General features: G+C 43.8%; 2 protein-coding genes across 2 annotated transcripts in view; both read left to right on the forward strand.

The window, feature by feature from the left end:
* LOC143533933 (high mobility group B protein 3-like) overlaps positions 1-16050 on the forward strand; it is a 158120-nt gene that overhangs the window by 70988 nt on the left and 71082 nt on the right. The gene's annotated exons all lie outside the window — the stretch shown is intronic.
* Positions 1846-15732, forward strand: LOC143533911 (5'-adenylylsulfate reductase-like 4). The gene is made up of 4 exons (XM_077028538.1): positions 1846-2069; positions 14790-14968; positions 15049-15173; positions 15239-15732. Exons 1-4 carry the CDS (start codon positions 1887-1889, stop codon positions 15676-15678), a joined length of 927 nt encoding a protein of 308 aa, XP_076884653.1. The 5' UTR covers positions 1846-1886; the 3' UTR covers positions 15679-15732.

Consider the following 16050-nt stretch of genomic DNA (forward strand, 5'->3'; position numbering starts at 1 on the left):
CCATAAAAGCTATACGGTCGTATAGGGCTATACGACCGTATAGAAAACATTTGCAGAAACATTCAGACTGCCTTAATCGTTGCCGGAAAACGATTTAAAAAAACCTCAAATTTTGGGGTGCATTTTTATTTTAATGTATGTTGACTAGATGTTAAAAAAACCTCAAATTTTTATTATATGTAAGCAACAAATATGCCTAGACAGTCTTGAGCTTTTGACGAGCTAAGCTTGAGCTCAACATTTAAACCCGTTAAGATAAATGAACCAAATGCGACCCGTATAAATTACATATATTGTATATATTGGTCATCATTTTTTAAAAAAAAAAAGTGTCTATAAACGAGCCAAATACGACCCGTATAAATCACATATATTGTATATATGGTCATCATTTTTTTTTCAAAAATGTCTATACGGCTGTATAGGCCTATACGATGCACAATAAACGATGGAAGAAAACCTCTGACACGATTCAGGTCTTATACGACCGTATAGCCCTATACGAGCCGTATAGACAAAAAATGGTGTAAGGGTGGTGTGGGAGGATCCCTTGCCTTTTAAAAAATGAACTAATATCCAACTTCTTCACACCCTACCAACACTCACCGTCTACCACCACCCATCGTCCACCATCACCACCATCCACCACCACCACCCATCCACCACCACCACCACCACCACCACTGTTCACCACCTACCACCCCAAAAACAGTAAGTAGTAATAAACCTGGTGATTGTATGTATATTAATATTATACTAGGTAATAAACCGCCGAGTTACGGCAGCGAGACACAGGTACGGTTGGTATCGGTTCATTTCGTTACGTCATCAACACTAAATCAAAAACTATAACTTTATAAACGTTCAAAACGGTATCAACACACATACAACTTAAAATCAAAGTGACGCGAATGTGATCGCTATCGGTCAGGCTCGTACCGGCATATGCATTAAACCCAAAAAATAAAATAATAATGGTAGTTATAATCGTACATACAAAATACCAACATGCTTAAAACAAAAAATTCTGGCTACATTTGTTATGGTATCGGAACCAAATAAATAGAAATTTCGTAAAGTTAACATGTTTAAAACATGGGTGTAGTAGTAGTTAGTTAACACGAATTCGATCGAAATCAGTTAAGTTTATAACAATTACCGAAACTAAACCTAAAAAATAATTTCGTCAAGTTATCATATTTAAAACAAATAAAACATGCATAACAAACTGAAAAGAAAAAAACTATAAAAGCAATTAAACAATACATACATATAGAAACATAGAAGTATATAAAAATAACACATGCTGCTAGGGGGAATAGAACCTGCGCATGCTACAAGTGTTAAATAAAATAACTTCAGCCATCACACCAAGCCAACAATTTGTTTAGCATCCAAAGTCTATTCTATAAAAGGTCAACAGAATATCTAATATCTTAAAAGGTGCAATTTGTGGCATCGACATTTGGGTTTTTATCTATATAGATAATTTTGAAGGAGTCGAGTTCCATTCCATAAAGGCTGGCTAACAGTAAGTACTAATATTATTATTAGGGGCATTTACATATTTCCTCTTCCTAACATCCTTAATTACATATTTCCCCAAAACTAATATAAAAATGAGAAATATGTAATTGATTTTTGGGTTAGGGATATATGTAATTAAGGGTATTTAGCAAGGGGAAATATGTAAAAATTTTTAAAAATTTATTATTATTGTTATTATTATTATATTTCTTTTTCTTTGTTTCTTGTTGTTCATGTGGACTGGAATCTGAAACCACCACCACCACCACCCCCACCCCCATTCATTTACTTACTACTAGTATCACTGTTTCATTTCAATTTCAATTTGTTTGCAATTGAAATTGAAATTGTTTGATTCTATGAGTTCACCAAGGCGATTTAAAGTATTATTATTATTATTCTTCTTCACCATTTTTGCTGTTACGCTACCACACGCAGCAGCAGATAGGGTTTGCCCAGCTATCAAATCGATAAAGGATTCAATCATTACTATTACTATTAGTCCGGTTTGTACCTTGAATCATGGACTTGATGTTATTGAGGTATGTATCATTATCGTAATTAGGCTTTTTATTATTTAAATAAATAAATTACAGCCCTTTGAACTTGTTATTATGTTTTATTCTTAATTCATTCCTTCCTTCTTTCTGTTTGCATATTATTATTAGATTAGATTACAATTCTTTATTTTTATCCTCACTTGGTTGCTAGTAGAATCCAGTTATTACATACATGCATACATGAATTCAAATTCATTTCATCACACTCTGCACCCTTATTGAAGAAGCGTGAATCGACTTACTTGTATTCGATCTACGTTCCTCGGGTATGAGTGTGCTATATCACCGATGGTTTTCCGAGACACGAGTTCTTCCACCTACAAAACGAACAGCACCGTGAGCTTACCTCTCAGAAAGGGACAAAGGGGTCCTCTTTGGGGTAACCCTCCGGTGTGAGAATAAGATATTGTAGGAGAAGATAAGAATGTGAAAATGAGTAAGGACTTAGAATATATTTTCTTGCCTGACCCCAACTGTGGAGGTGGTGTGGTATTTATAGTATTATGGTTTCCAATGATTGGGCTCAGACCCAATTAGGGCCTTTTTGGCCTCCTCCTATTGCTTCGCGCCACGTGTACTTAGGACACCTGGTGCTTTTTCATTGATTATTCTCTGACCAAGGTATTTCACCTGACCCATGTGCCATCACGTGGTAGCACATGGGCTTTGCTGAGTTGTCCACCCTTCATTGGCAGCTGTCAACATCAGCATATTCTTTATTCCTTAAAAGATACCTTCTGGAAGGTTGTCTGATGAGCACAATCATGGTTGTCCTTATCCTGATTTGGATAAGGACGTGGTTGGTTGTGTGCATATGTGATATGCGCCTATCCTGGGGATGCGCGAGGTCTTCTCTTTATTCTCACGCGCAGATGTTTCATGCGCAGATGTGATATGCGTGAGCATGTGATATGCGTAAGCATATGTAATATGCGTGAGCATATGTGATATGCGCCACGCGCAGATGTGATATGCGTGAGCATATGTGACGCGTGAGCATATGCGATGCGTGAGCATATGTGATGCGTGAGCATATGTGATATGCGTGAGCATATGTGATGCGTGAGCATATGTGATATGCGCCACGAGCATAGGTTTTGGCTTTGTGTCTTCATGACATCCTGATTTCAAACCTCTTGTCTATATCTTGTGGGTTGACCCGCCCCGCTTGATGTTAAGGCGGGTGCATACCCCTTCAAGCACCCCAGTCTAATGTGTGTCTTGTCTCGCGCGAGCGAGGTAAGATAGATATTAGACTTAATAGTTTGCTCTTTTTTAACAGGGTTTGTCTTTTCTTTTTCATTTCTCATATGTGCGTTGCGCGAAATTCTATCCCTTTGGTTAAAACGAATCGTCAATGCACGTGGTTGGTTGGTGCTGACATGCATCATTGATGGAGACGTTACGTGTCAGACCTTTCGCGTGCTCGAAGTGCATCAGAGATGGAGACGTTATGTGTCAGACCTTTCGCGTGCCCGAGGTGCTACAGTTGCCTTTCACGTCTCCTCATACAGTGTCAGGAACACGTGTCGCGCTTATGTTGGCCTACGCCTGCGCGTGGGGGCGCGTGAGCGTAGATCTGATTATTACTTGTTTTTCTCTCTCCCCTGGGCCTATAAAACCAAACCTTTTGAATGGTTTTTTCTTCATCTCCATTGTCATTTTCAGAGCTCTTGCTTCTTCAATTTACATTCCGACTAAGAGCTTTCGTCTTTTTCCCTGAATTCCGTCCTTACAGTGACCATATTGTTCGATTTGCAATTGTATGTCTGATAACCCAGACACCACAATTTCCCCTAGTAAACGCCGTGTAAAATCAGTGGTTATGTCTACTTTGAAGAAGACCGGCAAAGGTAAACGGGTTGCCGAGGCCTCGTCGGAGGAGGGAGGGAAAAGCAAGGCAGTGAAGAGATGGGATGAGACTCCCTGCAAGTTGAAACAATCTGACTTTGATAATCTCGTCGCCTCTCAGGGTTTTCTCCTTGAGTACGGTTGTCTGCTCCCGGCGACCGGGCAAACGGCGGCAGATCCTCCCGCCGGCTATATCTCTTTATACTCTCATTTTTTCACCCACTGTAATCTTCGTCTTCCGATGACGAGGTTTATAGGTGCGCTCCTCCAGTTTTACGGGATTCACATATCTCAAGTTCATCCCTGTGGATTAGTGCGCATGACTCATTTTGAGTTTATGTGCAAAGCTCAGCGCGAGGAGCCCACCCCTCGGCGCTTTCAATATTTTAATAAGCCAAAAATTCAAGATTCTTGGTTCTCATTCACACCGCGCAGTCAGAAGGTTAAGTGCTGCACTGTTTCCTTCAAAAGCCTTCATGACTGGGCTGAAAAATTCTTTTATATCAAGGCTGGTGTGATTCCCATCCGCATGACTATGCGCGCGATTACTTCCGCGCCCGCGGATGATGACGTTCTTAAGAATCCATCTGGCGCGTGGGTTAAGAAGTTATCTGCTGAACCATCCCCCGCCAGGAAAATTTGCGAGGAAGCGTTGGTGGGGGTTGGCATGAGCAAGAGGTGGACTGACAGCGCGACTGAGCCTGTCATCCATGTTGATGGCTTAGGTGGGTTGTTTGTTCATTGCATTAATTCTGCACGAGTATAATTCGTTTTGCTGATATCACTTGTCTTGTTTTATGCAGTAAGCAAGGAATACATCCACGCCGCCTATGACGAGCATACGGAAGGTGGCTCTGTCGCGCTGAGCGCTGGGGAAATTGCTTTCCCTGATCGTTTCGATGATATGTTCATCCCTGTCGATTTAGAATTTTGCTTTGACAGCGATGCGCCTGGTAAGCCTTTGTATTTGTGCTTAGGCCCTTAGAATACCAAATTTGGTTTTAACATTTCTGTTGCGCGTATTGTAGATGTGCTCGCTAATTATGAATTGGAGCTTGTGGAAGAGGAAGTGGAGGAGGAAGAAGCTAAAGCGCCGCAACTCAAGCGCAAGGCTAAAGGCAAAACTGGCGCAGGGGCCAGTAAAAAACAAAAAAAAGATGATGCCTCTGTTGCCCATAATCTTCCTCCTACTCAAGCGAAGGGACTTGAGAAAACCAAGGGTTTTACATCCAAGTTTTCCTCGTCTTCTTTGCCTCAAGGTGTGGGCAGTCCTCCAGTCCACACGAGGTATGGTGCTGCCACATCATCTCTGCATGCGGCGGACAAGGGAAGCGGTGCTGCGCCTGCTGTTTCGTCTTCTCCAACAGGTATACTTTGTTTATATTTTGTGGCTTTATGAGCGTGATTCCGATAGAGTTATTAATGAAGCTTTGTTCACTCAAATGTTTGTAGAGCCGGCAACGTTGGTGGCTCAACCTCAGGCGCAGCAAGGTGCCAAGGCTATGCCGAAGGTTGTCTTGAAGTCCTCTGTTTTGCCCTCAAAAAGGGGGAAAATGGACTTCATGGCGATGCTTAATTCGCGGACTGCGGTGCGCCAAGGTATTTATTGCGCTTTGATTGTCTGATTTTTTCCTTTAGTTCAAGTCATGAATCACTTCTCCTTGTTGGTTTTTTCATAGGCATTATAGCTGGCACACAAGCTGCTGGTGGTACCACTAGCGCTGGCGCCGCTAGTTCTGCTCCTGCTCCCACAAGTACTGAACCTCCCCTCATTGGGATCACTAAGGAGCAGGAGACTATTTTTCGCGCTACTCTAACAGCGTCAAGACCTCCCTCACCTCCTCCTGCGCGCAGCCCTCCTCGTGAGACTATTTTTGATTCTTCCAAGTAGCAGGAAAAGTGACCTGTTCCAGAGGATGATGAGGAGGTTAACTCTGAAGGTTCTGATGGTGGCCGCGCAAGCCCTATAGCGCCACGAGATTTTGTGGCGCAGCCCTTTTCTCATGGGGCAGGCAGGAGCTCATCAGCTGGCGCTAATCTTTCTGCCGGTTCTCCTCAGGTATAAGTTTACTTTGCTCCGCTGCGCAGACTTCCAAATTAGTGTTTAGATAACTAAAACGTTTCTTTGCGTTGCTTTGTGTTTGCAGGAAGCCGATCACATATACCGCCCGAGCTGGAATATCACTGAAGAGAGCTCATTCCAATCTATGGGCGTATGTGAAGACTTCTGGGCTCACTCTGTTCCTCCGGCTGAAAGGAGGTTTCAAGAGGACCGCGCTCGCGTGGACTTGCTTAATGACCACCTTTTTGCTGGGTCTGCGTTCTTTGCTGCCTCCCAAGAGCTTCGCAATGATTATATAAAAGTGCGTGATGCCCTTGTGGAGGCCAAGCAAGAGGCTAAGGTTTCTGCTTGGAATCTTTCTGATGCCCGAGAGAGGGCTGAGAAACTCCAAGCAGAACTTAGCGAGAACCGGGCAAGTGCCAACGCTGCTTTTGTGAAGCGCGGGCTTGAGCTGCAAGCTGCGCGGGAGAAGCTGCAAGCGGCAGAGGCAGATGCGGCCAAGTACGCGCGTCGAGCGCGTGACTTGGAGTTGGAAGCAGAGGCGCGTGACCAAACTATTGCGCAGGCTAATACTGAAATCTTTATTGGAGTGAGGTTGCGCGCCTGAAGAAAGAGCTCGATGCTGCGCGAGCGGAAAAGAATGAAGCCTTGGCGGCAGCAGCGTCTGACAAAGAAGAGCTAAAACAAGCCAAGGAAACTGTTGAGTTGTTAAACTCTCAGATTCCTGCTCTTGAGACGTCTGTTTCTTCCCTCGCGCAGGACCGTCAATGGCTAATTTCACAGGGTGTGACTCGTTGCGCTTATGCGATGAAATACTCAGACGAGTTTCAGACCCTTGTGATGGATTGTAATGCCGCGTCGCCCTTGGTGGGTCGGGCTGAAGGGTTTAAGGATGGTTATGAATATGGCATGCTAAAGAAGAATCCATCCGACTACCCTTATCAGCTCGACGTGCGCTGACATGGCTGAGGTGGGGGAGAAGTACTTGAATACTCCAATTCCAATCATTGAGCAGGTATTTTAACCTTAATGAATTTACTTGACTTATTTTCATAATCTTTTGTACTCATACTGTTTCTTGTGGCTTGCAGATAGCCGCGCTTGCTGACCAGCCCGATCTTGGCGCTTTAAAGAAATTACTTGATGAATGTGAGGGGACTGGTGGCAATGATGATGGCGCGGGCAATGCTACCTCTGCCAGCGGCTCTGGCGTGGCCAAAGGACCTACTCCTGACACTATCGTGATAGAAGACGACTGCATTCAAGACGAACAGCTTGATTATGGTAAGTTTGGAGATGACGAGGAGCGGGCTGCGCCAGATGCTGAGGGAGGAAGTAATGATGAGGACGATGAAGAGGCTGATATTGATATAGAGACTTGAAAAGCCCTTCTTGTTTTTTTTTTGTGTGTTTGTAGTTTTTACCTCATCATTTGTAAATTTGTAAACTTCTATGTTTTGGAATGAAATTTTGTTTTTCCCTTATTCGCATCTTGCGCATTCCCAATTCATCTCTTTATATTGCATGCGTGTGCTTGTTGAATATAACGTATGCTTACACATTGAAACTTGAACAAGGTTGTAAGGAAATTATTTTTACTTAATCCTTAACAGTTGTCATATTTCAAGTTATTTTGCGATATTTTGAATATGCTGACACGTGCCTTGGCATTTCATTATTCCTCTTTTGCGCGACGTTATCGCGCATTTATTATAGGGAATTATGAATGAGTTTTTTAGCCTTTACGTGTCAGTATGTGTTACTCTAATATCCATTATAATCCCATGCGCGACCTCGACCTGAGACTTTAACAACTATGCTTTGGCATGTGCTTTGCCTTAGCTGTGCTTAGGTATTTTTATGGTCCAGCTGCGCAATACGTAGGATGGATGCTATGAGTAATTTGAGCTAAGGCTCATATTATTGGGCTAAGGCCCTGAGCTAAGGCTCATATTATTGGGCTAAGGCCCTGACGTTTTAGAGTTAAAACTCGTTAACGCGTTTGAGCTTGAAGCTCGCGCATGTATGTTTTACTTCGTTTTATTTTTAGTTTGATGTCAATACAATGTTGTCGTATTGCTCAAAATTAATAAAGGAAAGTGTGAAACATGTATACAAAAGGTAATAGAACGCATATTAAGAAAAAAATAGCGCGTATCATTATTCATAATGGCTTAAAAAGCATTGATTACAAACTTAACAACTTTTACATGAAACATTTTCTGAGTTGTGCTGCGTTCCATGTGCGCGGGATCTTCTTTCCATTTAAATCTTTTAAAGCGTATGCGCCTTTTCCCAATTCTTCCGAGACTTGATAAGGTCCCTCCCAGTTGGGAGACATCTTTCCCGGGGGTATTGCGCGACTAGCTTCATTGTTCCGAAGGACAAAATCATTCTTCTTGAAGTGGCATTCTTTCACGCGCTGATTGTAATATTTTTCTAGTTTTTTCTTGTATTTGGCTTCACTGATGATAGCCGCCTCTCTGCGCCCTTCAAGTAAGTTGAGATCCAACCTCCTTTCGCGCTCGTTATCCGTCTTACTCATCATGAGCACTCTATAGGATGGGCATCCAATCTCTGCTGGAATCATAGCCTCCGTTCCATAGGTTAAGCTGAACGGGGACTCGCCATTGCTGGTTTTGCTTAATGTCCTGTGCGCCCACAGGACATTAGGTAACTCTTCAACCCATGCATGGGACTCTCCCTCCAACCTTTTCTTCAGCCCATTCAGCAAGCTTTGGTTCGCGCGTTCCACTTGGCCATTCCCTTGAGGGTGGTATACTGAAGTGAAGACCTGGTTGATGCGCAATTCCTTGAACCAACTGGATATCTTCTTGTCAGTGAATTGTTTGCCATTGTCGCTCACGATTTCCATGGGCAGGCCGAAACGGCATACGATGTGGCTCCAAATAAATTGCTTCATTGCCTCGGCTGTGATTTTTGCCAGTGGCTTTGCTTCAACCCATTTTGTGAAATAGTCTACTGCCACTACCAAAAACTTTACTCGCCCCGGCGCTTGTGGTAAGGGACCCACAATATCGATTGCCCATTTGTGGAAAGGCCATGCAGAGGTCACCGGAATTAAGTTGTTCTTTGGCCGCATGGTGTTTGGCGCATAGCTCTGACACGCTTTGCATTTTTGGATCTCTTTTAACGCGTCCAAGTACATGCCTGGCCAATAGTAACCTGCGTTCATTGCCTTGGCAACCACCATGCGCGGGCCAGCATGTATTCCACAGATTCCTTCGTGTATCTCTCTGATCACATAGCTTGCTTCCTCAGCGTCTAGGCATTTCATGAGCGGTCCAAGATAAGAGCGTCGATATAACGTACCATCAAGCAGTTCGTAGTTCTGCGACTTGTGCCTTATCTTCCTCGCCTGTGCGCGATCGTCTGGTACCTTTCCCTCCCTCAAGAATTCCATTATTGGAGTTATCCATGATGAAGGTGTTGTATGAATTACAAGGACAGACTTCGCTCCCACCGACGGGTTGCTCATTACTTCCACCCTGACATCTTTGCCAAAATGATCGAAGCTGGTTGATGCCATCTTGCTCAGCGCGTCGGCAGACTTATTTTCACTGCGCGGAATGTGTATGATTCTGAAAAAGTCAAATTGTTCGGTGAGTTTCCTCGCCTGCTCTAGATACAGAGGCATGGTGTTCTCCTTGGCATCATAAAGGCCATTGACTTGTGCTGCTACCAGGTATGAATCTACATGAGCCTCTAGCTTTTTAACTCCGAACTTGTGCGCGATGCGCAAACCAGCCAGCAGGGCTTCATACTCAGCTTCTTTGTTGGTGCTCTTGAAATCCAACCTGATTGCGTAAGTATACTCATGATTTTCTGGATCCACCAGTTTGAGGCTTGCGCTGGACCCTTCGTTGTTTGAAGCTCCATCAGTGAATAATCTCCAAACGTTTTCTTCATTATTGGCTTGCGGAGGGTTTACTTCGCGCTGAGCCTCTTCGACTTTTCCTTCAGGGATTTCTGCGATGAAATCAGCTAAGACTTGTCCCTTGATTGCTGGACGAGGCTTATAGGTGATCGTGTGCTCCCCTAATTCCAGCGCCCATTTTGTCAGCCTTCCTGAGAGCACGGGACATCGCAAGACTTGCTGGATGTTGTAATCAGTCAGGACTTCAATAGGATGACCATTGAAATATCTGTGAAGCTTGCGCGACGCATGCGTTAGTGATAAAACTAACTTTTCTATGATGGTGTAGCGCGTCTCAGGATCTGTCAGCACCCGACTTACATAATAGATTGGTGTTTGGATTCCCTTGCGATCCACCAACAATACTGCGCCAATGGCGCGCTCTCCTGCTGACAGGTACAACGTTAGAGTTTCGCCAGGTAGTGGAGCTGTGAGCGCATGCAGGTTTATCAGACATTCTTTTATCTCACTGAAAGCTTGCTCGGCCTCAGGCGTCCACTTGAATTGGCTTTTCTTTAGGCAATTTCTCAATGTGTTAATGAATGGGGTAAATTTGCTTGCATGGTTCGCTAGGAACCTGTTAATTGATACCAATCTACCATTCAACTTTTGAACTTCCTTCATGGTGGATGGTGAGGGCATGCTGAGGATAGCCTCCACCTTCTCTGGGTTCACCTTGAAACCATCCTTGGTGACCATTACGCCGAGAAATTTCCCTTCTTCCACGCCGAATGTGCATTTGCTCGGGTTGAGCTTCATGTTTACTTCCTTTAGGCGCCGAAGGGTTTCTTCGATGTCTTTGAGCATTTGTTTTTCCTCCCTGCTTTTAATCACCAAATCATCCACGTAGACTTCTAAGTTTTTTCCAATTTGCTCGTTGAAAACTGCATCCATGAGTCTCTGGTAAGTGGCTCCTGCATTCTTCAAACCAAAGGGCATTTTTGTGTAACAGAAAACACCCTTGTCAGTTCTGAAAGCAGTCTTGTCTTCATCCTGTGGTGCCATTTGAATTTGGTGATAGCCCTTATAGGCATCCAGGAAACATTTGAGCTTAAATGGCGCCACAGAGTCCACCTTCGCGTCAATGTTTGGGAGGGGGTAACAATCTTTTGGACACGCTTTGTTGAGGTCCTTGAAATCAATGCACATTCTCCATGACCCATTGCTCTTCTTTACCATCACAGGATTGGCTACCCATGTTTGGTATCGTATTGGGCGAATGATATTCGCGCGCAGTAGATCTTCTACTTGCTCATTCATGGCCTTTGCCTTCTCGTCTCCCATGACTCTTTTCTTTTGAGCGATTGGCTCTACAGAGTTGAATGTGTTGAGAGAGTGCTGCGCCAGGTCTCGCGGAACCCCAGTCATATCAGAATGTTGCCACGCAAAGACTGACATATACGTTGTGAGCAATCTTTTCATTCTCACCCTTGTGTCATCTGATATCGTAGCTCCGATTGTGATTGTTTGTTCTGGGAATTTTGGGTTGAGAATCCATTCCTCTGGCGCGTTGTTTGCCACTGGAAGCTTCATTCTCCCCTCTCGAGGTGTACTTGTTACTGCGCATAAATGATCTCGATACACAAATGTTACTCCTGTTGGTGTTGGGAACCCCAACGCGCCGTGCGCTGGTGACGGTATGGCATTGAATTGGGCAATCGTTCCTCTACCCAAGATCATATTATGGCATGAAGTGGTGGGCAAGACCAAGAAGTTGACAATTTCAGCTCGTTTGTGCTTTTCATCCCCCATAGTTAGTTCGAATTGTATCTGACCTAGGGGGTGAATAATTTCGTTTGAGACACCCGAGATTGGTGCATTCACAACTTCGAGCCTTGCTTGGTCTGCTGGATCCAACTTCCTGAAACATTGCTCATACATGATGTCTGATTCACTGCCGGTGTCCACCAGGACTTTTGACACCTCATAATGAGCGATGTGTGCAGTGATGACTAGGGGACTGCTGATAGACGGGCCTCCTCTGATTCTTGGGAAGATTACTTGTTGCTCGCGCCAATCCCCTTGGATTTGCGCGCCTCTCTTCCTCGATCCTTGCCTTTGCCTTCCTCCTTCAGCTACACAGATTCTTTTGAATTTTTTACTGGCTGAAGCTCCGTCTGGTTGTTCATTCTCTGGTCTTGGGTTTTTTTACTAGGTGAGCCAACTTGCCTGATTTCACATCTTTTTCGATTGCATCATTCAAATTATGACATGCATCGGTGTTGTGCCCTTGGATTTGTGAAACTCACAATATTTGCCACTGTTTGGTGGTCCCTTATGGAGTAATGGCCTGGGGCTTTTAAACTGGACATTCTCTGTGCTTAACACTTGCGAAGGCGTTTTGGTGAGGGGAGTCCATATTCTTGGTAGAGGTCTGTTAGTCTCTCTGCCTCCTTCCTTCTTGTCACCCTCTCCGCGATTAAGAATGTCTTTTTGGGGCTGGGGTGAACTTTGTTGCGCTTGCTTTTCTGCGGGAGAATAATTGGTTTGTTGCAACCTGGACCATACGGAGTTTTGTTTGCCCCTCTTTTCATTGTTGCGTGGTGCTTCTGTTTGATGCCCTCTATCTCTTGCTCTGTCTTGGGCAATTTGTTTTTCATTTCGCGCGAAGACTCGCGATGCTTCCATAAGCTTAGCCCAAGTGGTTGGCATTCCTTCTCTGCTCACGAGAGCTCTGCGGAGTTGATCACTGCGCGCACCTTGTATAAAGGCCACGCGCAAGAGTTGTTCAGTGATGCCTCCAATTGCAAGAGATTCCTGATTGAAACGAGTTATGCAGTCTTCAATGGTTTCATCATTCCTGCACACACAGTGCATGATGTCATCAGTGTCGCGCGTGTGTCTGCGCTGCTGTACAAAGTGAGCCTGGAACTTTTCCAATAGCTCTTCGAACCCTTCGATTTGTCCTGTCGGCAAGCTTTCGAACCAGACACGCGCTGCACCCGTGAGGCAGCGAGCAAACATGTGACACCATGTTGGCATTGTCCAGCTTTCTAGGTTTCCAGTGTTGTAAAAACCTTGTAAGAAATCATCTGGATCTGTTGTACCATCGTACTTGCCTAAACCACTTGGCATCTTGGTTTTGTGTTGAATGGGAGCCTTCGCAATGCGCTCAGTGAATTTTGAATGTTTTACCAAGATGGCTGGCCTATATGGTGTGGTTACGTCCACTTGCCCTTTCGCTTATGGGTTGTATGGTGTGTATAGATCCATATCAGCTTTGGCTCCAGGTGCTATGTTCATGTGTGCGCGAAGCTGTGAACCTCCTGCATGAGTATCTCGCATCTTCCTCATGCTGTGCACCTCTTCCTCATCACTAATATCAGCGTGTTCGGTGTGAACAGAGTGACCGTCTTCCGGCGCGCGCGTCTTTTTTGTTGTTTCCTGAATGGTTTGTTTATCAAATGCGAGCCTCTGTGTTAAGTCGGCTAACTTTTTATGTTTTACCAGCTCATTGTATTTGTCCATTAAACGCCGTTGTTCGTTTATGAGCCATTCTTTAGGGTCATTGGTTTCAACTTCCGGACCCATTGGTCCTTTTTGTTTTGTACCAGTCAGAATTTGGAATGTGAGATCGTCTGGAGGAGTTTCAGTCTGGCTATGAGGTGTTGTGTTGAAGGGATGGTTATGGTGCGCGCAGTGTCACGCGGCGCCCTCAGAACCTGATGTCCCTCATTAACATCCTCAAGCTCATTATCCTCCAGAACTTGATCATTGTTTCGAACACCGGAAACCATGGTGAAGATTTTCAGAGAGAACTGATGAAATAGTGGTTTTGTTGCCGTTGTAACAGGTGATGGCGCCAATGAAGAAGCGTGAATCGACTTACTTGTATTCGATCTACGTTCCTCGGGTATGAGTGTGCTATATCACCGATGGTTTTCCGAGACACGAGTTCTTCCACCTACAAAACGAACAGCACCGTGAGCTTACCCCTCAGAAAGGGACAAAGGGGTCCTCTTTGGGGTAACCCTCCGGTGTGAGAATAAGATATTGTAGGAGAAGATAAGAATGTGAAAATGAGTAAGGACTTAGAATATATTTTCTTGCCTGACCCCAACTGTGGAGGTGGTGTGGTATTTATAGTATTAGGGTTTCCAATGATTGGGCTCAGACCCAATTAGGGCCTTTTTGGCCTCCTCCTATTGCTTCGCGCCACGTGTACTTAGGACACCTGGTGCTTTTTCATTGATTATTCTCTGACCAAGGTATTTCACCTGACCCATGTGCCATCACGTGGTAGCACATGGGCTTTGCTGAGTTGTCCACCCTTCATTGGCAGCTGTCAACATCAGCATATTCTTTATTCCTTAAAAGATACATTCTGGAAGGTTGTCTGATGAGCACAATCATGGTTGTCCTTATCCTGATTTGGATAAGGACGTGGTTGGTTGTGTGCATATGTGATATGCGCCTATCCTGGGGATGCGCGAGGTCTTCTCTTTATTCTCACGCGCAGATGTTTCATGCGCAGATGTGATATGCGTGAGCATGTGATATGCGTAAGCATATGTAATATGCGTTAGCATATGTGATATGCGCCACGCACAGATGTGATATGCGTGAGCATATGTGACGCGTGAGCATATGCGATGCGTGAGCATATGTGATATGCGTGAGCATATGTGATGCGTGAGCATATGTGATATGCGCCACGCGCATAGGTTTTGGCTTTGTGTCTTCATGACATCCTGATTTCAAGCCTCTTGTCTATATCTTGTGGGTTGACCCGCCCCGCTCGATGTTAAGGCGGGTGCATACCCCTTCACTTATATTTACAACTTGTAATTAATGAAAGATGATTGTATGGATTTTTGGTTACTCACTCTGTTTTCTAAATCTTTTATTTTAGGGAGATGAGACATCATTAACTATTATGGTTAACAAGAATGCTCAAGCTTATGTCGTTTACCTATTCTATGCATCTTGGTGCCCCTTCTCCCTCGCATTTAGACCAACTTTATCGCTTATGGCTTCCTTGTATCCTTCAATTCCTCATTTTGCAATTCAACAATCCGTTATAAGACCAAGGTTTGTTTGTGAACAAGAATAAGCCATGTCGGTCTTCTTATTTATAATATGTAATAACAAAACGAATTTGGTGTGTGCAGCATACTCTCAAAATATGGAGTTCATGGCTTTCCTACTCTCATTATTTTGAACTCAACAATGCGCGTGCGCTACCATGGCTCTCGCACTCTTGACTCTCTTATCCATTTTTACACTAACGTTACAGGTATATATGCATGAAATTTTGTTATATTCTTGATTGTAAATTACATTAAACAATTGTATGTGTAGGCATTAAACCTGAATCAATCAATGAAACAACCCTGATGGAAACCGTACACAAGCAGAAGAAGAGAAACATTAGCGGGGCTGAAAACTGCCCGTTTTCATGGGCCCAGTCCCCTGTAAACATGCTTCAACATGAGACTTACCTAACATTAGCCACCATTTTTGTGGTTTTAAGGCTGGTTTACCTGAGTTATCCATTTATCATGACATGTGCTCGAGTTTCTTGGAGAAGAAGGAACCTAAACATACGGTTTAAGAGCCTGTGGAAACTTCCGTTACTGTACATGAATCGTGCGATACAGTTGTTCACTTCACTCACCGAGCCTTGCAAAAGAAGCAATCTGCATGGAGCCATCAATGCCAAGGCTAAGGCGGCATGGGCTTCAAAGTCATTAGCTTCGGTTTCTTTTGGGGAGGCGAGAACGAGCCGTGATGGAGTTTGACTTGTTGACCAATGTAAATTGTCTGTTAGGTATTTACTTTCCTTTCGGAGTTAATATGTGGTTTCTCGAGTTGTAACAAGCGTTTATGTCTTTACGTTATTCATGTCATCACATGGAGTGATTTTTTCAGCTCTTGTGTGTCAATCGCTTACCAAGACCAAAGAGGCAGTTCGTTGACACCGAGTAAAAATGTAAAATAGAAAATGGAAACAAAAACAAAGTAGGAGAAATGAAAATTGTTTTAATGCCAACTAATTTCTATCAAGAGGGTCTTTATAAATAAGAAAGCATTTACCTACTTTAATACAGTTTTAGATTTTTGTAAAAATGTTTAAAATCAAATTTAGAAAAATAAATGCGTATAAAATAGTT

Source organism: Bidens hawaiensis, unplaced genomic scaffold (genome assembly GCF_021521415.1).
Source record: "Bidens hawaiensis isolate Kalapana, Puna unplaced genomic scaffold, B.hawaiensis_p1.1 tig00009951_1, whole genome shotgun sequence".
NCBI lineage: Eukaryota > Viridiplantae > Streptophyta > Magnoliopsida > Asterales > Asteraceae > Bidens > Bidens hawaiensis.

What these genes read in the sequence shown, in the direction of transcription:
- LOC143533911 (XM_077028538.1), top strand. Translation starts at nt 1,887, where the DNA reads ATGAGTTCACCAAGGCGATTTAAAGTATTATTATTATTATTCTTCTTC. An exon ending in ATGGACTTGATGTTATTGAG is followed by an intron (nt 2,070 to 14,789) that starts GTATGTATCATT and finishes CTTTTATTTTAG; the next exon opens with GGAGATGAGACATCATTAAC. An exon ending in CAATCCGTTATAAGACCAAG is followed by an intron (nt 14,969 to 15,048) that starts GTTTGTTTGTGA and finishes TGGTGTGTGCAG; the next exon opens with CATACTCTCAAAATATGGAG.